The sequence below is a fragment of the Zonotrichia albicollis genome, chromosome 11 (assembly GCF_047830755.1).
Source record: "Zonotrichia albicollis isolate bZonAlb1 chromosome 11, bZonAlb1.hap1, whole genome shotgun sequence".
NCBI classification, from domain to species: domain Eukaryota; kingdom Metazoa; phylum Chordata; class Aves; order Passeriformes; family Passerellidae; genus Zonotrichia; species Zonotrichia albicollis.
Genome location: NC_133829.1, coordinates 20,197,886 through 20,222,532, shown reverse-complemented (window position 1 = coordinate 20,222,532; position 24,647 = coordinate 20,197,886). Strand labels below are relative to the sequence as shown.

The following is a 24,647-nucleotide window of genomic DNA, read 5'->3' as shown; positions in this document are numbered from 1 at the left end:
TTACTTCTTTTTTATTTCAGTTATTTTCATTATCTACAGCTGCTGCTCAATTAAGGATATCACAGCTGCAGCTCATTTAGAACAACTAGGATCGGGACAAGGCTACTTATACAATACAAATATTTTACTGAGACTCATAGGCCACTTATACAATACAGATATTTTACTATGGTTCAAAGGCCACCTATACAATACACACTAAGATTCAATATACATTTTGACTCTCCTTTTTCTGATATGGTAGCTACTACTGTAGAAACTGTAGAAAAATGGATTTTTCCTCTCTTGCAGCTTGTTTAAATACTTTCTCTTTTTGTGTTCTGTTTCTCTGTTCAAACTCCATCTGTGTAGGCTGTCTAAATCACCTCCATCCTCTCCTAGCAACCTTTTGCTTCCAGCCTAACCCCTCCACCTATTCAATGCAATTTGCAGAGAAATTTCAGTGCCAGCTGGGCATAGTTCTAAAACAGCTCTCTGGAAGAGGCAGGCTACAGGTTAGTGCCAGTCTATGGCCTTTTGTCAGCCACTCCAAATTGGGAGTTGTCCACAAGTGCAAACGCACTCTTGGAAAGAAACTGGTGACCTAACAGTGGCATCAGGAGAGCAAGACAAAGTTCTGAGAAGACAGTGGTGAGAAAAGGTTTCTTTAAATTCCACAAATGACTGAAATTTATACCAGAAAAAGTAAGCTAGAAGACACATTTCAGCAAAAAATATACAAGCAACAGTGCTATTAAAACAAATAAACCAGAAAATTTTGTAAGCCTGATTGGTGTCAATGAGCCATGAGTGGCTGCCCCTGCTGCCAGGGCACTGAGCTGTTTGCAGGCAGCCTATCCTTGTATCTTCCATGCTGTGGGAGCAAGGGGGAGGTTTACCTTACCCGTGTCTCAGAGGGGATGCGGATCCAGGTTACATTCATGTAGCTGTGCAGAAGATTAAGCTTTGCCTCAAGAGACAGAATCAAACTAAAGATAAAAAAAGAAGGGAACAAGCAGTCAAAAAGCTTGAAAGAAAAAGCAATACTTCGTAACAGAGGGAGATGCAACAGCAGCCTGATTGTGACTGTCAGCTGAAGAACACAACTCCCCCCCATGTCTCCTACCATGTAAGCAGAGCACATGAACCAAGCCCTCACTGTCAGCAGTTCTCCCAGTACTGCCACCAGGTACAGCTCAAGACATTTTACTGCTTAACACCAAAGTTACAGTTACAGAAAGGTCTTACTTGGCCAGTCTGGTGTTATCATTGTCATCTTTTCCCCACTCCCAGTCTTTGCCAGGATCGACCGCAAAGTGCAAAGGCAGTAACTTGTGTTCAGAGTCAGTCAGGGGGATCACCGCTGAAGCAGAGAAGAAACAAGGATTGGAGTGGGGGAAACAAAAATTATGAAAAGAAGAAAAGATTCAGCTGTAAAAAGCAGAATCACTGCTTCAAGAAGAGCAGAATTTGTGCTGCAGAACTGCCTCATTCAGAGCACCACAAATGATTTATACCGGGCTCCATTTGCCTGTTTTCATGTTTGTGCAATAAAAGAGGGAGAGGTTAATACACTGATTGCTCCTGGAGTGAATGATAGTCACCTGTGGAGGAGGGGAGACCTCTGGAGAGAACCACATGGCCATTTGTACTGTACAATCAACATTTCCTGGAGACAGAGCCATTAGAATAGCAGAAAGCAATAAAATGTTGCAATATTCCTGCCTATCGCTCAGAATCAGAGATTAACATGTTTGTTATTTTGCCTTTTTAGTTTAGTACCTTTGTACTGTCAAAGAAATAAAAATATATTGATATCAGCATTAAGAAAGAAAACAAGAGGAAGCTACCGTGATTTTGGATTCAAACAAAATTAACATAATTGAAGAGCAGAGATCAACATGTATATGGGTTAAGAGGTCAGTTTGAGGCCTCTGGGTGCAGTGCAAAGGCCATTATTGTTCTTACAGCCCAACACTGCTGCCAGCAGTTTTGCTCTTCTGCTCTTTCCCCTCTCTGCTCAGGCTCTGTCCTAATGACTCTGCCTCTTCTTTATACTCAGCATGCAGGGACCACACTCAGATGTCAGAGTGTCTATCATTCATCACCAGCAAGCGACTAAGAAATAAAGCAATGCCAGTTTTAATTAAAGTCACCAATTCGCTTCTATTTGATTAGGAAAACAAGTAAAAGCTGTTGAGGGTCCTCAGCATGGTACAGGTCACGGCTGCTCCTCTGACAGCTAATCAAGGCATTTACCTTTCTGCACTAGAGCTCTTCAGGACTTGCCCTGAATATTCATTCCAGACAATCCAAGGCCAAAGAAACCTAGAGAAGCCACCCAACCATCGTGGCACTCAGTTATTGAAACCCGACTTCACATGGGGCTCTGTGCTGTTTGTAACCCTTTCTGCGGCGCAGCACACGCGCGGCCGGAGCGGAGGCGCAGCGTTCCGGGCACGCTGCTCGCGCGGCCCCGCCGCGGCCCCGGCGCTGCCCGGACAGGCCCGAGGCGGCCCCACTCCCGCGGGGCGGCGCCCTCTGCCGGCCGCACCGGGAACCGCCGCGCTCTGCCCCGCAGAGCCGGCCCGGGAGCGCCGCTCCCCGAAGGCTCCGCACGGACACAACGGGACCGGAGCTCCCCAAGCAAACTCCGGGCACACGCGGGGAGCCCAAGTCTGCCGTTCCGAATACACTGCACTGCACCGGAACAGCACAAATGTACAGCAAGTGTGACAGATGAATGCACTTTTAACACTTCCTGATGTAATATGAGGTCTTATCCTAACGCATTCAATGAAATTATTGCAACCAAGAGGCTGGAATAACTGAGAACACTGAACGTGTTTCACAAGGAAAATGCATATTCTGCCAATTAACTGAGTTACCAGCAGGCACTGACTGGACTGACATCTGACCTCAACCATTTAAAGGAAGAAGGCAACTCAGGAAAGAGCAATGTTGTAAGTTTACAACACAGCAGTTCCCTTCTGGTAGCACCTGGCCTTACAGGCACAGCGTGGTAAAAAACTGTGACTGTAATCCTAGGACAGGTGATGATGGAAAGTTTGGAGCAAAGAACCACCAGAGTTGAAGCACTTTCTTCTTGGGATAGAAACTTCAAAGGGTAAATGTGACTTTCTTCTCTATGGGCAGCTTGAAACTAACTAATTTTCACATAGTTGAATAAATATTTTGGTGTATAAACAAATTTTTAAAAAATCCTTTTAAAAGCTTGCTATTTCTACTGATACTGAAAATACCTACTAAAATGCTTAGTGATACTCCATTTTATTAAAAGACAAAGTTAAGTAAAAAACAAAGCTTAGAGCTGATTGTCTGTAGCATGTCACTGTTGTTTAAGTCCTGTACACATTCTGAGTGTCAGAAATGTGTTCACTGAGTTGAGTGCTGATTGTATCCCCATTCTAAGGTATAGTCTTATAGGCTGGTGTGAAGCACTGCTGTTTTCATGGAAAACAAATCTTCTAAAGTGAAGGACTTTGAAAATTCTGTCTTCACTGCAAGAGCATTTCTCTCTCAGGGAATTCGGTTTGATAGTTGGGGTTTAATGTAAGATTTCCCCAAGTTCCTGATAGAAAAGTGGTTTTTTGTCACAGCTGCAAGCAGAGTCCACCCCATTCATTTCTAAAGCAAACCCCACAGACTGCAGCACCTACCTGACACCCAGCAGGGTCTGCCCCTTTGGTTGGTGCTGGCCCCACTTGGCTGTGGCTCTCTAGGTGGAACTGCACTTCTCCAAGCACAGCCTACCAGCCCTAATTCCAACAGATGGGATAAGTGACAAGCAACAGCTGCTGGCTGGTCCATGGCAGTGTGACACACACAGTGAGGACTCTGCTGCCATTCCCTAGCTGGGTGTGCTGCCTCCTGTGCTGTGAAGGAAGTCACAGCACTTCCCAGCTCTCATCCTCATGTCTCAAGCGCCACTATTCATCTAAAAAGAACAGCACTTTAACTCTTTCTGAACATGGCAGTACAATAAAATGCTGGCACAGAAACTGCCATGGTGCTGTTCAAGACCCACTGCCACACCTCTCACAGTGTTACTTGGCCTGAGCACGGCAGCACGGAAAGCTCCAATGCCAAGGGAGCAATCCCAGGGACAGTTGAGACCTAGTCTGTGTTTTCCATAAACAAAGACACAAAAGACCTGCATCAGTAGAGCCTGCATTAATATAAAAGTATTTACCCATTTTTAATCAGACACTGGATTTCAAAGAGAGCCCCTGGTGACCATCAGAATGCCAGGGACTCTGTGTAATAAGAAGTGTCAAAATGTGTCTTAAGTCCTCTCCAGACAAGGGGATATTAGCATGTTTTCCCTTTATGTCTATTTCTAGTAGTGTTTTAAATGTTCTGATACAGGACTCTATGCCAAAGCAGAACTTAAAGCATTGACATCAGTATTTAAGTGACCACACATACTTCTCAAATGCATAACTGTCTCCTCCACTAGAGAGCTCAGCAGCTGCTTAAATGTATGTATGTACCTGCAGTTGTTCAGACACCTTCAGATGCTGCTCCTGACACTTGGTGAGAGCATAAATACTACAAGTTATGAATGGCCTGGATCTCCAGGATGCTATTTTTAAGAAGGTGCAGCTCTAAGTTGCATTCTGATAGCTCAAAATTTGCCCTTGTGCTGAGGCCCCTGTGCCATTGCTGCTGACACTTGGCAATGGTGGCTGCCCCTTGCCATGTGCCAAAGCTGCCAGAGCTGCTCTGCGGACAAGGTACAAGCCCCAGGCACTGCTGGAGCATCCCTGTGCCCATTTCCCTCCTGTCACAGCACACAGAGGACAACAGCAATGCTGTGGCTGCTGCTGGACTGCTGCAGTCTCCAACAGCAACTAGCTTGGCAGCTACAGCATTCCCTTCATCCCAAAATAAATGCCAAATGCTCTCAGCTGCTCTACACAACTGAAGCCTGTGCATTTAAGGCCCTGAAGTAAGAGAGGTACAATCAGGTCACACAAAACAACCACTTTGATTCACTGGCCCTTGTAATTAACCTGGATGAACTTGTACATGAAAGTTAGTAGTTAATGTTTCTGAGGCTGTGCTGGATATCTGGTATATCTGATATCTGGTAGGGGTTTCTTTCCCAGCACCTTTTCTGTGAAAGTACAAGTATAGGAAGATCCTACAGAAAAGCAGTTGCTAACCTCAAGAAGGACATTTAACATTATTGTAACATTACTGCTCTTGTAGGACCTGAGGTACTGAAGGCAGAGAGATGTGCCTGAGATAAATGAGGCTCTGCTGATATTATTCCAGCTGTTTGAAAGGAAGAAATGGACTGTGCCATTGTCTTGTGATTGAGCCACTCAGATTCCGAAACATGCAGCAATAAAATTTAGTGAGTATTGTTTCCTTTCTGTCAGATAAATACATCTACAGGTAAAAGAAAGTACTGTGTGCACTGTATGCAATATATATGCCAGTGATGCTGTGTTTAAAGCATACCTTGTTCTCTCTGTTGGTCTTTTTGTTCCATGGAGACAAGAGCAGAGAAATGGGCCTGATCATAGGCCAGCACAAGAGGTGAGCAATGGCATCTGTTTGGCAGAACTTCAAGTGGCAAATAAATTCCTCCAAATGGTATCGGTGCAAATGCTGCAGAGAATAAGGAGATTTGTACAACTATGTGAAAGAACAGATGAGTTGTATAAACAATTGTGCTGCAATATCATCAGAGCTCCAGGAGAGCAGCCTAAAGTGGGGTAATCAATGCAAAAAAAAAGTTATAACAACAGGTAAAATTTCATTATAAAATGTCAGGAAATATACAAAGAACCATAAGGAAGATCTTCCACACTTACATAATTTTTCTTGCTCTGTTTATTGGTAAAGGTATTATGGTCTTATAACAAAATCTTGATGACTCTCACGCATGTAAGCACAGTTGTACCTTCCTGTAATGCTTCTAGGCAGAATTATTTTCTAATAATCATCAGTAAATACACTGTCAGGTCTTTTGGTAACATACTCTGCTCATGCCTTCTATTAACAGATATCCACAAGAAACATTACAAACATGTTTATAGTCCACACATTGTATATATCTGAATGCACGCACACATGTATGTATGATAAAGCTAAGGAAGGACTCAAAAAAATCCTACAAGTAGAATTTTAATGGAATGTTCCATCTGGAGGGGCACAATTTTCCTTTGAAAGATTCTACACTTGTTTATGCATATAATTATGGGAAAGAGCAAGTTTGGCCAGGAAAACTCTCTCACTGTTTTGGCTTCCAACCAATTATTTTTCCTTTTGCTACAAAAATATGAGACTTTATTGTTGAAATATTTGCAAGATGAGTTCCCCTCATGAATCCCTCGCTCTGCACTGTCTTTCAGGTGTGTTTCTCAATAGCCTAGAGAATAATCTACAACCATTACTTGTAGTTCATGATAATGGAAACTGAAATTATGCAGTATTTTCTTGTGGAAGTAAATTTCTGTAAACTCCATCACCTGCTAAACATCCTCTTTTAATCAGCCAAACATCTCCATTAAATTAAGTAACACCCCATCATGAATTAGAATTCTGTTATTCATGGTAGAGAGTGACCTGAATTTAATGCTCTGAGTCCTGCTCCGATAGGTTTGAGCTGGCTCCACATATGGATCTAACATTTCTGTGCTCACATGTGCAAACTGAATAAAACGTTCTGTAAACTTCTGAATGAGAAGCTGCAGAGGAGTCATTAAAAACAAAAATCCAAGATACACACATTTAAAATTCAAATTTTCAAAGTCAGATTAGATTGATTTCTGCAGAGTTTTAAGGGGCACCTAAATAACATGGCAAAATTAGAGCATTGTTCACTTAGACCAGTCAGAAATGTATTGTGTTCTGTAATTTGGTGGTTATTTTAAGTTAATAGGGAATATCTAGGATAAAGAGATTCTCAGCAAGGGTTGTATAATTATCCTGTATGTTTTTACTTTTATCTAATAGAAATGGATTGAGTATCCTTCTGTGTTTTCCTTTTTTTTTTTTTTCCCTTCCTTTCAGAAAAATGCAGCAGCTCTGCCATGAACACTGGTGTGTTACAGCTGGGTTCTTTGCTGGTATCAGCTTAAAATTGATTCAATTTACAGAGGTGCATGGATCTCTAATTAAAGCTCTTACCTTCTCCCCCTGAGTCTCGTAACATTGTGTCTGCTACTACAACAATCGGTCTTCTCAAGATGTGGGCTAAGACAAAAACATGGAATTCTTCCAAGCTCTCATACACTGGATCTTCTGCATTGTCCACCCTGGAAGACACAGCATTGAGACTTTATGAACCAGCTTGAACCAACCATGAGACTTTGCTGGATCAACACACCTCAGCAGCTATTTCTTCTTCACTGTACCTTATATCCCCACTCCTCTGAAACCCATATTTCAGTCATTGAAGTAGGTAAAAAGAAATGGAAAGGAAAATGCACTTTTGTAAATAAAATAATAGCAGCATTAAAAAAAAATTCCAGCTAGTATCACTATGCTTTAGATCAGCCTCACAATCTTCCAGGAGATGGAAATGCCCAGCACCTTTAGAAACCAACCTAGAAAGTTAATTTTCTACCAAAGAGGTCATTCTTTTACCTGGACTGCAAAAATAAATCTGGTAAAGTCTCCACTTCTCTAGGCGACCATTACCAAGCCCTTCTATGACTACATAAACAATTTAATGAATTTTTGGTTTCAGTTATTCCCTTTCTGTTTTCCCAGTTTAATGTCATTAATGTCAGTACCACATTTCAAAGCTTTTCCTTTGCCTGGAAAACAAAAAGAAACTAGATGAAAGAAGACTGAAAAATGGGAGGGTTGTGGGAAGCAGACAGAAGTGAAGATGATAATTCACTGCTGAGTGCAACTTCACAATATAATACACCCAGAGGCCAGCTTTTGTGAGCCCTGACAAATGAAGGGAGGCAAGGTGACACAGGGACACTCTTAAATGGAGGCAGCTCCTGTCCTCTTCTTGCCAGCTGTGCAGGGAACCTCCAGAACTGACCACTGTTCATTTTCTGTGCATGTGAAGAACAGAAACAGAGCAGAAGTGCCTGGACACTGCTCCAGAGTGTGTGGGACAAACACAGCAACCTCTCAGAGGTCTCACAGCATCCAGCCCCTCCCTGGAACATCACTTGAAAATCCTTCATCCCAGCCTAGGAGCATAGCAGGGTGGAAATGATCCTGGTGCAGGACATTCACTGGTCAATGAACGTCTCCTTCTCTGGATCCCTCCTCCCACTTCCCACACTCATCAGGAAATGTTTCCTGATGTTCAAACCAAAGTCCCTGTTTTGCAATTTCTTCCCCTGCTCCTTACTGAACTCTTCTCCACAGCTGGCTGCAACAGCTTTTCAGCATTTGCAGTCCATTCTGTCACCTCAAAGTAAGCTGTCAGCCAAAAGCAACTCAGGGGAATCATGTTATTGGCAAGACAATATGCCAGAAAGATTTCCAGCTATCTTCTCACATAAGTATTTCCAGCCTATCAGTCCTAATTTTTTCCTTCAAATCCTCTAATTATTTCTCATCTCCTAGTTAATGAGGTTTCTAGAAGTGAAAGGCATATTCCATACACAGCTGTTATCAGAGGGATCTCTATCCCTTTGATCAGCTGATGCCATGCCTGACTGCACAAACTCCAAAATTCCACTGGGCTTTTTCTCCTCTCCAGTATCACATCCCCATGTTGCTTGATTCACTGTCTCTGATCATATTCACACATTTCAAACCCTTCTCTGCTGTTACACATCCCACTGCTCACTGCCACGGGGTCAGAGTGTCTGGGGTCATAAGGGAACCCCTTATTCAGCCCCTGCTCATCAGGGCCACCCAAAGCCCGGGATTGTGTCCAGACAGGCTTTGGGTACCTCCAAGGAGGGAGAGTCCACAGCCTCGCTGGGAAACCTCCTCAATGCTCAATTTTCCACCATCACTGCCAGTAATTCATGTGGCCTCTTTTATATTATTTCAGTGCCACTTGCTGAGGATTCAGTATGAATTTTCCTAAAGATTAATGAGAATGAAAAATCATCATTAACAAGTATCCATAGCAACCTGCCACATCCTTTGATCCAATGATCATTCCACTTTTTTTCAGAGATTTTTATGTATGCTGGCTACATGACCATGAAAATTGTGGTCAGAGTAATTTTGTCAATAAAATATAGAACCAAAGAAAATTTAAGAAACTGAAATTAATTCCTCTGTTCATGTAAAGCTAACTTTAAACAATGAAATCCACTTATATAACAGTATGTAAATCTGCACTGCAGAATCCTGCTCAACCAGAGCACTGACTAAATAAATTATTTTTATTCTAAGAGCAAATTACTAATAAAAAGAAAAGCAAATAAAAATCTCAGTCTGACCTACAGGTCCACTAGCACCTCCAGTTCAAACATGGGAGACAGTCTCAGCAACCCAAAGAGATTCCCTCTCTTATGGAAAATCCAATTTGTACTGCAGCCAGGAATGAAAGAAAGCCTCTTTCAAAAAGCTGGAAGGGAAAAGTCACCTACCGTGCTGTTCTACCTGGCTGGCTGCTGCTCTCTCACCTGTAAATTCTGAGCAAGATCTGTTCTCATGTCCTTGGATTTCCTTCTAACAGCTCCCTGTGGTAACATTGCTTTCCTTCCTCACACACAGGTCCAGGCTTTCAGTCCAACAGACTCTAACAGCTACTCTGAGTTTAGGACTCATTTTGGGATTCACACAGAGCAAGAGACCAATGCCCTCAGACAGCTGAGATGCACTGAAATAACATGACAGGGATAAAGTTCTCCAACCTGGTGATTTACCAGAAGCAGGAGATCAGAATGATATCTGAGTTCTGGGCTCTGCATCCATTCCTTTCTGACACTTTTCTTTTTCCTGCTTAACAATCTCCAAATGAAAACCAGCACAAACCACAGCTGTAGGTGTAGGAACCTCTCCTTTGATTTCCTTACAGTGTTTGTCAGCAATGGGCTTCAATTCAAACACAGGAAATTGCACAGTAGTGGAACATTCTCTTTCATTCTTCAAGGAAAAAAGGTATATTGAATTGACTGAAGGAAAAGAAACACAGAATGTGAATGCTTTGGGTTCCATATTTGAACCACCACAGCAATTTGGCTGTGCTTGGCTTCAGTACTTTATGTGAACTGAAAATAGGCACGATAAAAAGAGGTATTAGCCTTTAGAAACTACAGCTAATAATCAATAAATATGTTATAATGAACCATTTCTATCTGCACCCTACAATAGCTGCATATGCTGAACAGTTTAAAAGAAATAGCACTCCTGTAACAGATGCCAGATCAAATAAAATCATTTTTGGGCAATGTCTTGTTAAATGGTCTAAACTACATTCTGTACAAGGTGAGGGTCTTGCATGGCTGCAGGAGTTATGTATGAAGAGCTGTTTGTTGAAGTGCTCTGAATACCAAGCCAAGTCCAAAACCTCAGAGGACGCTTGCATTTGAGAGGTACTTCCTGTTTAAATGTTCTGGGTTTCCAGCTCAAACTCAATTCCAATGACATACACGAAGACTACAGCAGTATTCCCTCCCTGCTTCCCCATTGTAAGTCCCTTGAACTTATTAATAAGATAATGCCAACAGCACAGGTTCAGCTGGGAGGTGACAATAAGTACAAATACCATCCACTTCCAGGGTCTGCATGAGCTCAAAGCACAACAGCACCTGGGTTTTCAATAGTGAATAACAACAGTGATACTCACTCTCACATGAGAACAGGCTCTGACTGACAGTTGCACAGTGAAGGATGGGGTTGGAATTTTCTTTTGAGCAGGATAGCAATAGTTAGGTTCTTAAAAAAAAAAAAGGGTACCAGACATTTTCCTTTTTTCATTGCAGTTCCTTCAATTCAGTGCCCCTACTTTTGCTTGTAAATGGAGATAAATGAAGCAATTATGTTAATCTAGAATTCATTTTTTACATTTACAGGAAAATGTGCAAATCTGTTTCAAAACAAGAATCTGCTTCATAAGTTTGCTTTGCTTTACATGCTGGAAACAAGAACTTAAGAACCAGGTTTTTCTGTTTCCTTTTTCTCTTTTTCCAACTTCCAGCCTCAGAATGAGAGTGTCTCAAAGGAGAAATCTTTAGAAATTTAGCAACAATTGCTGATCTCCTTTGCACATAGCTCACTCTGAAAAATAACTAAAAGAAGTTTGCAGGTGAATGAGGCAGCACAATTCCAGCCTTAGGTTTGTCACTGAATTCTTTTGAAGCAAATACAACTTCTGATGCTTTAGCTAATTCTGACACCAAAGGAAAACGTCTCATCTACAGTTCAAAGACTGATGTACAAACTTGCTTAATATAGCAACAAACTAGAGGACATAATATACCCCATCTCAAAAATACTATTTTCATATTCCTTTTCCTTGTCAAGGGCCCTACTTTGAACATGGGCTCATTAAACTGAAAACATAATTCATTCTGCCACATTCATTCTGTCTTTGGAATGAATGCAAAGAGAAGTATACATTCAAATCTTTAACAGGATAAGGATTTCTTGCCTGATCCATCTTTCACTATTTCAAAGGAAAAATTAACTGTTGGCTATTTGTATTTATTTTATTTTGATTGAAAAAAAAAGATAAGTGCAAACCATAATGAGAAGGTTATTTATGTACTACCTATACTCCCCATGTAGGTACCTGGGAACTGAAGGTTGACTGCCTGGCAAAGATAACATTTGAGAGCATCTCTGACTAAAAGCTACTGAAAATATGTGGTACATGGAACATAAGAATGAAATGGAACGAGTCAGAGAAAACTGGGGCTGAATGACCAGATTAATAGAAATATGAACTGAACTGCCTTAGAAAACTGAAACATATCAACAGGAAAATATCTACAAACATAAGAAACAAACTAGAGATTAAAATATTTTTTTTTTTCACTTCAGAATAGAAGAAAAGGAGACACACTGTGGCTGACAATTTTCTAAGCAAAGTCCTCCTGAATTCCTAGAATTACCTATCCTTAATATCACAAGGTTAAAGGGAAAATAAAATATTCTTTCAGAGTCCAAAGAATATTTTTTACAAACTTTGTTACTCTCATTGTGCTGTATCCCTTATTTTGTCAATTTATTTATCACCACACATTATTTTCTCCAGGGGAAACAGTAGGTAGAGAAAATTATGCACTGAACAAACTCTAAATATTTTTAGTGATAAACACTAGACACAAAAACTAAAGCTTCTGCATTCTGAAGGTTGGTAAATAATCCTGTCCTTTGGGGATAACTGCACTGAAAGCAAGAGATGGTTTATAACAGTGGCTATTTAAAGCAGATACTCTATGTGGGTCAGGGGTATTTAAATGTTGTAGATACTGTTTCATCCCAAATCTTTTCACAAATATACTCCTGAAAAAAATCTAAATGATACTGCCAACATGCTTGTTCCATGCCACTGCAGGACACGAAACAACACGAGCGCACACACCGCTGCTTTCAAGGTGAAGAAAAGGGAAGTTTATTTTCTGACTTTAACATTTATAGGTTTTTAAAAGTGACAGTGGATTGTAGGGTGAAAGAGCCACCTCTCCAATGACACTGGACTAACTAATAGTCTATCAAATTTCTCTTCTTCTATAAAAGAATACAAAACAATAAGTTATTTACAGGAAGTGTGTGAGAAAGTTCTTTATAAGAATGTAAACATCTGAAGGTTTAAAAAAATCTTAAAAAATCAAAACAACAGTTCCACGAGAAAAACAATTAGAATTTATTACATGCAGACTCTTTTGGATACAACATAACCTCAAGTTAGCGTGGTAACTGTACAAGAAAGCATGACCAAAATGCTAAATATTATAATGAGATATTTCAATAATTCTGCCATGCCAAAAGAGTACAAGAGCTGCAAAGGCAGTTTGGTGGTGCTATGAACACCTTCCCTCAGTTGTGCGGTGCTGTTTTCCTACGGAGAGCCAGCCTGGGGCAGTGTCAGTGTGAACTTACCCGCCACCAGTGCCCCCGTTCTTGCTGAAGTGCGTGCGCGGCTCGCTCGACGCCAGCTTGAGCAGCTCGTTCCACTCGCGCTCCCACTCCTCCTCCGTGTAAACCAAACCTGACTATGGGGCACAAGGAAACTCTGTCACCACCCTGCTGACACACAGTGCAAGCTGAGCTCTGTACCAGTGTTTGCAACTCACCTGAGTTTCACACATGACTCAGTTCAGTATCTTGGGCCATTAATAGTTCAACATTTCTACTCAAGTGAAAGTACATTCACTTATTAAAAAGATCTAAAATACCAACTGTAGAGTTAGCACATTCACTTGTTTGCCGTCAGGATTACTCCTGAAACTGGCTTGTCTAAACACTGCACAGACATCTTCAGGAAATAGTAACATGCTGAAGGTACAGCTTTTAATCAAAAATAAAATCAGATTTAAAGACTATTTTAGTTAGAACACTTCCACTCAATATTTGGCCACAGCTCTAAAAATCCTAATTCAAGATTCTGGGAAATCTTTCCTAAATGGGTTTTCTCTGTTTTGTGGATTTCATCCACTCATTTTTAAATGCTTTTGATAGCTAAGTTACACATTTATTTTTCTACATATTCCAAATGCAACTTAGACCTTTTAGGCACAAAACTCTGCATACTTATACCCATAAAGCTACAAACACATTTGCATTCTGGTATGAAAATTTCAAATAACGGTATCTCTTTCCCCAAACAAAATGGCAGCACAAGGAATTTGATAGCAATTAAAACTTTCATAGCAAACTTAAGAATAATGTTTGTAACCCTAAAAGATATTAACAAGGCTGTCTTTGGGCCATACAGACCTCCTTATTCTGCTGAGTCTGTTGCCATCTCCATCTTCTTTTCAGTGCTTCCCTTTCAGCTCCACTCCTCATCATAGTATAGAGAGCTTTCCGTAACACAAGGTCCCGGTCGTGAAATCCCCACATCCCTAAGGCAGCACAAAATGAAATCCAGTTTTAAAGAAGCTACAGTGAAATAGAAATAGCTAATACATAATTGAAGATTCTCCCTAGCAAATAATTCACTCACTATTTTTAAGATTTCCAAAAGAAAGAGTTACCACAAATAAGCTAATGAGCAACAAGAGTTCTGACACATTTTAAACTTTGATTAGGAACAACCAAGGATATGAGCTGGTTCAGTTGCTTGCAGGCAACTCCAGCTTTGCTGCAAGCCATGGAATATTCAGTGCTCAGGTTGGTTTTAGCTGCAGGTGCCAGCAGACACAAGGATGTTAATGAGCACTGCAGGCACTCCTCGGAATCACAGACCGGCTCTTACACAGCAGGAAATTTCCTCTGGCTTCAAAATGAAGAGAAAAGCATTCAAGATGATAGAAAGTTTAAAACTACCACCAGCCACAGGCTTTCAAGCTCATTCTAAGATAATGAAACATCTTTATATGGTTGGGAATAGTAACATACACCAAAAGAAAGCAGAGCTGTCCCCAGTCCTGTGCCTACAGACAGCCATGTTTCAGTCACTGCATTGTCAGCTACTGGGTTCAGGCCAAAATACTCCAAACATTTACAGTAATTAGCATATAAAATTAAGTAGATAAAGAGATACTTGGAAACACCAAAAACTCTTTTCTTACTGTATCTTTCAACAAGAGGAGTCTCTTCAAAATATTAAAAATTCCAGTGTTTTTAAACAGTCACTCTTTGGAGTACTTTTGGTGGAAGATTTTAGCAGGTTAGGATGTAGAAAGCCCATCAAAGACCTTCAGCTTCACAGCTTTCTACTGATTTGCAGAAAGGCTTAAAAAATCTTGCGGAAATAATTAATTTATCAATTGGAGATTATTTTAATTCACCCCAAATGCTGTTTCAGAATTGCTTAAACACTACAGTGAAACGTGAAGGACATATTGCTCCAGAATCAGACTTTTAATGCAAATCTTTGCATCTCATGTGTTTCTGAGCTTTGGCTGGGGCTAGAGGAGAGCAGTGAATATTTCTGGCAGAAGGTTTCCTGCCCAGCCTGCCCCTTACCTAGAGAGGCAGCATGCAGGAGGCAGTTTCCATCGCCCGTGGTGGCCAGGGGCAGCAGGCGCTTGCAGCTGGTGCACACCGTGGACCACCAATTGAGGCGTCCTGGAAGGGAAACAGCAGTTACAGGAGAGAGGAACCTGCAACAGGAGCAGTGCTCTGTGCAGGTAAACACAGAGCAGGAGGGGTAACCATCAACACCCTCCTTGCCAAATAACCTTAAACATAATGTTAGAAGTCAAAACTGAGAAGATTAAAAATGAGGCAGATAAACTATTCTCTACATGGATCTAGAAAAGAAAAGAGCACCTTGAATTAATTTGCATCTTCCAGTCTCATATGCTGCATCCAGTAATGGATTTCCAAGGAGTTTATTGCCTTAATACCATTATGAGCCTTGCTGTCAGTTCCCAAACATAATCGACATTGGCCTCCCACACGCACATGACGGATTACATTAGGGTATTAAAGGAATTTTTGTCTACAGAAAAAGCAATATGTATGTGGTAATCAAGATAGGTTACTATAAAGGTAAGTTTTTAGGTAAATTATTTCAATCAGATGGATTGTTTCAACAGGTGATTCTCCTCTCATTTCCCATAGTGTAAATCATAAAAAACCAACAGCTACACTACCAGAGAATTAAAATGACACAAAAGCATAGCCCGAGGTGTAGTATAGAATGTGGCCTTTCTCTTTAGGGAATACTTACAGTACCACTTATACATCATTGCTATGTGGAGCATGTTTTACAGATTATAAACCAGAGACAGGCTCTGGAAAAGCCTGGCAAAAGGACACCTATTCAGTGAAGAAATAAGTCATGAAGACTATCACTGCCCAAGTCCACACTAAAAGTGGGTAATTCCTGGCACACAGGCTGCCATGTGCTGGCAAACTGGAGTGTTAAGTCTTGGTTAAAACATCATGGGAGCACTCCAAATAGAGAGAAAGCAAATGGGGGTAATTGTGTAGCATCTCTGGGGATGAGGAAGAGCAGATGATTAACAAGGATGAGTAGAGCTGGTACATTTCCCAAGACTTGGCAGGTCTGTGGATAATGCACAAGTGAATAATTGAATGAATAATGCAATAAGCAGACTTTTTCTCCCCCAGTTTCTTGACTGGGAAGAAATTGCATCTATATATTTGTACAGGCAGTCTTGCACTTAAGGTTAAACCCCAAAACAGAAGGAAGTCCAAACAACAAATAAATGCCTCTCCATTAATAAGTTCTCATTACAAAATTTTAGTGAAGCTTATTTATAACCTAAGGTAATATACTCTAGGGGGAAAAATAGTGTAGCAACATTTATTATGTATCCCAGTTATTTGTTCTGGGTACTAAGAACAATGAAATCAAAATGCAATTAGTCCAAATGTGTTAAGAGTACCACACTGTAAAGATGCATAGCAGATCAATAAGCACATCTGGTAATCCTCAAATGACCTTAGCAGCTGGTTTGTAAATGCACTACACCTCAAACCAGGCTTATTGAGTTCTAAATTAAATATGCAATAAAGAAGCTTAATTTAAAGCATTATTAAACAGCCTTTGGAAAGAACAAGATCATTTATAGCAACTCCTGCATCTGTGAAATAACAATTTGCCACCTGGTTTTAGCAGAATGTTTTGGTGGGATCATATTCAGCAATAAGCTATAGCAAGGTGCTGTGTAAAGCCTAGTTAGAATATGTAAAAACAGACAGACCTTAGGTAGGACTTAAGGAAATAATGAGTGGCATTGCTTTGCAGATTAACTAACATCTATTGGTAAGAAATGCCAAAGTCTGGTGTTTGTGAATCTTTTGAGTAACAGGAGGTTTCTATAAAAGTGATCTTCTGTCAACTGCATCCTGCAGAAAGCGTTTGGGACTTGGTTAACACCACAAAGCTTATGGCTGACTGAAAAAATAGCAGGTATGGGTTTAGAATTGGATTATAACAAAAAAGTGGTGCATTTTCATTTTTCAAATGTGTGGTTATAGTGGGCCCCGTTAGGGAAAAACCAGGAAAATTAGGCTTAGATGAAAACTGAGATCAAACATTTCCACAGTTTTGGTGGATTGGTTTGGGGGACACAAAGCCCAGGCTTAACAGCATATTACTGTTTACTTTGGCTGTAGCTTTCTAGAAAACACAAACATGAACACAGAAAGAAAAGCGCAGGGAAACAGCCTCTTGGACTTTCATATAGTATACTTGTACCATTTGTATTGAATTACACCTCAGCACTGCAATAGAATTGGTTTTTCTTTCAGTTAAAAACACTGTGTAAGTCCAGCCATTCCTCTGCCAGTACTGGTTTTTAAAACACACTACTTCCCTACAGCAGAAGTTTTCATAACATCTCTTTGTGTCAACCCACACATTAACAACACACAGGGGAGCATGTGTCTATAATGAAAATCAACTTGCTGAAGCAAAATATTACAAATTATAAAATTGCTTCCACCCAGACTTCATTTAATATTATCAGTACCTCGAGTCATCCTCTGTTGAAGAACCACAGCAATTCTTGCCAGAGCTCACAGAGATCAGCCTGTTACTCAGGAGCTGACCTCATTCCAATTCTGGCAATAATCAGCAGCTGAATTTACAAGATGGACAAAATCTCAAAATGTTTTTATGAATGTGATGCATTCTATCCTTTCAGAGGAATATTTAGAAAGTAATCATATTAAGGAGTAAACAATACACTGCAACAGTGGGGAGTAAGTAAATCACACTGCCTTTGTCTGGGCCTTTCCTTTATCATCTCACACAGCACTTTGCAGTAAATTGGGAATTTTCTTCTGAGTTTCCATACAGATAGGATGTAACCAGGACATGCTGTCACATATAGATGTCAAGCTAGCAAGAGTTTAAGCATAAAAAAAAAAACCTTAGAGGCTTTTACAGACACTCAGCTCATATGGCCATTTCAGAATCCACCTGTGACACTGTTAGTGGCAATTCTGCTCTCCCACTCCAGGTTTTGGGAGTAGTAAGCTGTTAGTTCCTAGCAAATGGCCTCTTCCTTTGCCTAATCAGCTTCTTTTTTATTTCTTTTCTCTGTAAATTCATGGTATTATACCCAAGCACACACCCCTCTTCCTTTAACAACATCCCCAACCTCACCTACAAAAGCTACTGTCCTTCATAGGTTGGTTTGAAATATATTTTAGGCTCTTTGCAGGGAATACACCTCATCTTCTAGAGTTTTTTTTATGTCATTGACCAAACCATAGTCAAACTGTTGGTAGGAGACAATAAAATGTCTAATACTACGTGGCTTTCCTATTAATTCATTATCTTCATTTTGTACAACAAATAAAATAGGCAGGAAACTGTATATCTTTACATCTAAAACAAAGACAAAGGTTCATTTCTATGAAGTCTTACATGATTTTCTTAAGCAAACTATTGGATCTGTTTAACTTACTTGAAATACAGAAGTGTTTCTCAGAAAGTTCCAGGTTACCTGAATGAAATGCTCACAAAGTAAACTAAGTCTATGCAGGCTACAAGGACACCAGTGATCAAAACCCTGAGGACTTCAAATGGTCAAACCCTCTCCTTTCCAGGGTGCAAGAGGCTCTGGGGATGAAGGCACTTTTCCAGTGTGTGTCAAGTTACTGCCCTAATTAATGTGAAGAAAAGAATAAATGATTTGTTCTAATTTTCAGAGAGGTTTGAGAGAGGAATGCTAGCAGCAAATTTGGTAGTTTCTGCAGCCATTTCCAGTTCAAAGCCAGCCAGCATTGCATGGATTAGAGGATGTCAGCTCTAAATTCACATATTCTCTGATTTTAAGGTCAGAAAGCCTCTCTGTCATTCATACTAGACTCTAAAGGCTGTAATTGCACTGAAGCAGGTAGGTCAACAATGGTGCTGTACCAAGGTATCTTCTGTTATCCCTATGGAATTGGGAGGGTTAGGCAGAACTGCCAGAGGAAGAATCATTCCATTTTTCCCTGTGCTCCTTGGGTTAGTTGGTTCTGAAAGAAACTGGATATATTTTCTTCGTAGGTCACTTGCAGTTTTCATGCTTCATAGTTGCCTGGTAGCATTCCTACCTTATTTTACACTGCTATTTCTCCCAGAGGAAGGCCTAAAGGCCTTCTGAACACTGCTTGGGGTTCTTTTGGCTGTTCACAGGTTTTGTTTCTATTTCCTTAAGTATGTACTGTTTGGGGCTATTATCTAAGTATGTCTGGCTTTTCAATTACCAAAGCCAAAAAAGAGCACATGACAATATCTCCCAAGTACTCAGTGCAATACCAGATTAGCAGAGCTCCTGCCTCAAACAGGAGCTGCACTTCATCAGTTTGGGCTCACACAGGGCAACAGGGTTGGAGAATGAATCTCAGATCAACTCAGTGTTACACAAGTCAGTAGAGCAATCCACACACAAAAAAGGTAACTGTCTGTTCCATATCCCACAAGCAACCATGAAATCTGATTTTACAACTCTTTTATATCACCAAGGTTGGGCATTTCACTACACAGATGTGTTCATTTCATGGTTCATTAGCACTCCTGCTGTTTCATAAAGCACCAATACTAATTTTAGTAAATAGATTTCTCCATATCCTTCAAAATTGGCTTAAAACTTAAAACTACTAATAGATGTGAATTAATATTAATTTTAAATATCTAAACTTTTTTTCCCCATGGCAATACTGAAGTATTGCTTTCAAGTTATGTAGTTTCTCATTATAAAAAATAATAAACACATTAAATACATATCTATTTTCTCAAGCTACAACACAACTTGAAGATGTTTCCTTTCACAGTCACTGCAATGTAATTTCCTCACGAGAACTGGAAGTACCAACTCCCTCTGACCATCCAGACTCATGTCCTTGTCTGTTGCATGACTTCCCCACTGGTCCCTTCCTTCCTCTCTCAATTTCTTGGTTTTATTAATGAAATTTGACCATTTTTTCTATAATGTTTTAAAAGAAACAGAGGATTGGGATATGAGTCATTTGGCAAAGAACACAGTAACTCTCTGGCTTTTATTTCCCAGGCAGGACATGCAAGCTCCGGACCCAAAGCAGGATTAGAAATGCCAACCCAAATGCTGGATTGGCCACCTACTGACACCCACGGTGTCACCCAGCTGCTGACAGACACCTGAGGGGTCACCCACCTGCTTGCTCCAATGCCACCATGGTGGCCTGCTCAATTAGGTCCCTCTCAATGAAGCTCCTGAAGTCCTCGCTGTACACGCTCAGGTCGGGCAGCTGGAATGTGTAGATGGGCATCTCCAAAGGGAACTGCTCATTGCTGCAGTCATTGGCTACATGGGAGCGAGCAAGGGACACTATGGCTGAGCTGGCATGGGAAATCCCTCTGGAGAGACGCTTTTCTGTGGAGAAACCAAAGAGCAGTTACAGCCTGTACCACTGCCTAAAAGGCCTGCAATGCCAAGGCTGGTGAATGCACTTTCATTTCACTAGGAATTTATTCCATATCTTGTTTGCTACCTTTTTCAGGCTATTTTCCTACTGTAAAAGATTGCTTGATCCTATTACAGGTCCCTTTGGCAAGCCAGAGGAACTTGACTCTCCTTCTAGCAAAAAAGACCAGTAGTAAAAGTAAAAAAATATGAAAGATAAATATTCCTATAAAATTCTTCCTTGATCTATCTTAAGTTTTCAAAGATTCATTGGAAGAAATATTTATTGACAGACAGATGACAATCAGTTAATGCTTTGAACTCCTAATTAAAGCTCACTTTAACATAACTTATCGCTAATAGTGTTTTTAAGACATCACAAACTGACTAATGGTAATTTAAAATTAACTTTCTTGCAGGTTGTGAACTTTTATTTCTCCAGTGGATCAAATGGAGAGTTAAATTGCACTCCCTAAATTGTCCTAAATGGAGGGAGAGGGCAGAAGGTTTGATTTTGCATTGGTTTCTTCTCCCTCTACACCTCAGCTAAATCCCCTGAGAAGGGGCACTGAAGTGCAGGGCAGCACCTCCATGTGACATCCCATCTCTGCCACTCCATCACCCCTCCCAGCACAGCCCAGCCCTCCCCTGCTGGCTGCATTCTCCACTCCTTGCTGCAAACCAAGGTGCTTCTTTCCCTTCTCTGCTCCTCCCTGAACACCCCTAGGTCCAGGGGTTCTCTGCCAGTCAGAGGTGGCTCTCTGGTCAGGAGATCCTCAGCTACACACTGAGTTGGCAGCCAAATTCCTGTCAGTCCAGGCGGTCAAAGCCAGATGTACCTCACACTACCTACTGCACCCACTCAACATCAGATGGACATTTCAATGCAAACTGTATCCCAACGAGACTGAAGGGACATGGTTTTATCAACTGCGCTGCTCTTGCTCTCTTTATTTGTATTCAGTGCTTTAAGGAGACTTAAGAAGCACCACAGTTCCTTTTCTTCTGATGGAAGTCAGCAATTTTTAAAAAGCTTTATTGAAACTCCTAAGAACTAATGCTATTTCCTGTTTAATAGCAGAGAAGAGCCAGCAGGAGAAGGGAAGCCCTTCTGCTCCTTTTAATGGCTGCACAGAATGCCATCACCAGGCTACTGCTATTACCTGCCTACATGACAAGCTGCCAGACCTGCAGATTTATTCTGGTGCAAACTACAGCTTCTTGAGAAATTCATAGAAAAAAATTGCAACTCAACTGTCAGAGAGAGGGAGAGATCTGTAATAAAACCCCTAAGAGCTCTGAAAACAAAAAAGCAAATTCTAATGCTTATCATCTTGTACTGGAAATTAACTGTTAGAGATAGCTGATTAATTTTACTTAAGGTTTCAATTTCTATTCAGCAGGGGATAGGAGGCAGTTTCTGTGGTACCATAAAAGAATGACATTTTAAAGCTGAAAGTTATTCATAGTCTGCATACACCCTTTTCACACACTGTGAGTAAGAATGCAAAGAGTGAAATACGGATTTTTAAACCTTTTGGTTTGTTTGTTTCAATAAGCATAGAAAATTATATACAAGAGTGGTCTGTGACACCCTCTAATTAACTCCTTTCATGAGTACCACAGGACTGCTTGGAGACAACATATTTTACTTTAATCACCCATTAAAAGAATAACTTGCAGAACTGATGCAGAGCTCACAACCACCAAAACATGAAAAATAGGGTCTAGCAGCAGCTCTGAGCCCCGTGACAGTGACACAGCTCACATGCTGCTGACACATGGCCTCCCACTCTCTGCAGCCAAGCACAGCTCCCAGGCAGACAGACTGGAGACCCTCCAGTCCCCTGAAACCCCACAGAGGAGCTCTTACCTTGGGCAATGTCATCCTGCCTTTGCAGGCAGGGCCTCTCAGCCTTGGTCACCTGGGGAGGCTGCTCTGGCTCTGGCTGCTTGTAAAACCTGCCCTCGTTGAACACCTGGGGCAGGTTGGCCGTGTGCACCTGCCGTAGCTGCTCATAGTCGTTCAAAGCTGCTGTCAGGTCCCAGTTCTTGCCTGCAAAACAGCAAAGGAACCCTCAGCTCAGCTCTGTCTGGGGAGCAGCTACCCCCACCACCCTCCTGGGACCCCCCCAGCCTGTGGCATCCCAACACAGCAGCACTGTGGGAAGAAGTGTCAAAGCCAGCTACCATTGACTAAAAGGCACCATCCACTGCTCTCCTCTCATCCATAAACCCAAAATCTATGACATTTATCACAGGAGGTGATCAAGGCCAGGACCTCCCTTGCTCAGATTTCAATCAAATGGCTCCAGAAATTAGTAATTTAGGATGAACTCTAAATCCCACTGAGAGGGAGCAATAATTTGTAATTGTGTGGTCGTATTAATAATAAATAATACTTAGGAGCAGTGATGGAAAGACAATAGTGATAGTGTCATAGCCCAAAAAAATGAGAAACTTTCTTATCTTTCATTTGCAGAACAGCTAAAATGCAAACACAAACCCTTTATCTCATACATGAGAGAGAAGTCACTCTCTTAGAGATTTTAAAAGCCTTTTAGAAAGCAGGTAATAAAGGACAGAGTTCTGTAACAGAACCTGCAGAGAGAGACTCAGCCAGTGTGGCTCCATGTCTGTGGGAGCTGCCGGTGGAACCTGTCAGCACAGAGTCCCAGAAAGGATTTGCTTCCACCTTCCCCTTCAGTGTGCTCTGACCAGTAACCACAGAATGCAGCCAACATCCTGAGATGCACAAATCTGTTTAGTACAGGTGGTGAAAGAGGACTTGGCATTCTCAAAAAATACCACGAAAACACGTTGAGCTATCTTCCTGCTATTTTCAAAATAATCCTGCTAAATTAAGATACAGAGAATGTCTACCATTCTCCAAGTACGTGTTTCTAATTGGAAAATTAAAAATATTAAATAACAAGAAAGAGAGACCCTACAAGCTACATGAGACTTTCAGAGCATTCCACAAGCACTTTTCCACAATTCAAAAGTAACCTGATTCTGACTAATACATGATTTATTACACCATAGAAGGTTGTCATTTTATGTACTTTGGGAAGCTACATTACCTGAGTAGCAGTTAAAGATAACTTACTTGCTTACACCAAGGAGATAAGCTAAATATAGTACAAAGCAGTTTTAAACAGATAGAAGAAAGCCTTTTCCTGTTACAGTGATATCTGTGAAGAACAAAATTTTAACCAAAGAAGGAAAAAAACCAGCACAAACAGCTGGTACCTACAGGATTGGGCTAAACTACCTCAGGTTTTGAAGTACTTAAAAACCTCTGAAAGGAGAATTAGTATCACTGAGCAAGAATGTTATCTAGCTCCTGAGCAGACTATCATATAAACCACCACATGAGCCACACAGAATTGTTCTGCAATGCTGTAATTGCCTATTAGAAAGTCTGTAGGACAAAATGTAAATTCAGTGAAAATTGTCAGCGATACTGGAACAAGAACTTCAGCTGTTGCCAGCATTTGTTCCCTAAAAAGCCCACGTAGAGTGAATGGCTGTTTTCCAGTCAGGGCTCTGCTCTAACTTTACACACATCCCAACCAAGTTACACAACCCAAAAAGAGCTATGAGCGCATTCCCAAAACCAATCAGTGTTTGGAGTAAGAACGGCTTTTCTTTGGTTCTGGTTTTAAGAGGCACTTTACACACATTTTTAAATTATTCTTCTCAACCACAAAAACAATAAAGTAAATTAAAATAAAAAAGTAAGTATAATTCTAGGAAATGTAGCTTTAAACAAAACATTATTACTCTAGTATTGGCAATGCTACAAACCCAGGGCTTGTATGTGACCCCCAGGAACATCCTGGAATCACTGAGTACAGATCCCTGAGCACCAGACCTGTAGCAGTGGAACACAAACAGCATTTCTCAGGGCATTCCCTGCAGTTCCCCTGCTCAAGATTTTTTCATGTTTAAATTCTGAAGCTAACAAAAATCCCAGTGCATGTGCTGTAAGTGGCTGCAGTGTGTCAGGGCTTTGATGTATGTAAGAGGAAAGCAGAAAATCAGCAGACTCACAGAAATCCCACTGGCCTCAGTTTTAAACCAAATGCAATCATCTTATATAAAAGCTCTGTCATAAAAATTAAATTGAGCCTTCAGAAAGCAGGCTCACAGTGTGTTGCATTTAAAACTGGATTTGCACAGTGGCTCTTGAGTTACGTTCCATGGTAAATTGTAGCAACTCAACTTCTAATATAG

The 24,647-nt window shown here is 40.9% G+C and overlaps 1 protein-coding gene across 9 annotated transcripts in view; it reads right to left on the bottom strand.

Annotated features, from left to right (window-relative positions):
- Positions 1 to 24,647, bottom strand: part of OTUD7A (OTU deubiquitinase 7A) — a 104,844-nt gene that overhangs the window by 9,100 nt on the left and 71,097 nt on the right. For all 9 annotated transcript variants that reach the window (XM_074549739.1, XM_074549744.1, XM_074549738.1 and 6 more), the window contains 9 exons: positions 22,282 to 22,464; positions 20,160 to 20,378; positions 15,025 to 15,126; positions 13,831 to 13,958; positions 12,994 to 13,106; positions 7,144 to 7,271; positions 5,470 to 5,619; positions 1,228 to 1,342; positions 884 to 968 (listed from right to left, as the gene is read on the bottom strand). In XM_074549739.1, the coding sequence (XP_074405840.1) occupies positions 884 to 968; positions 1,228 to 1,342; positions 5,470 to 5,619; positions 7,144 to 7,271; positions 12,994 to 13,106; positions 13,831 to 13,958; positions 15,025 to 15,126; positions 20,160 to 20,378; positions 22,282 to 22,464 (1,223 nt within the window). The remainder of the gene's footprint in view (positions 1 to 883; positions 969 to 1,227; positions 1,343 to 5,469; positions 5,620 to 7,143; positions 7,272 to 12,993; positions 13,107 to 13,830; positions 13,959 to 15,024; positions 15,127 to 20,159; positions 20,379 to 22,281; positions 22,465 to 24,647) is intronic.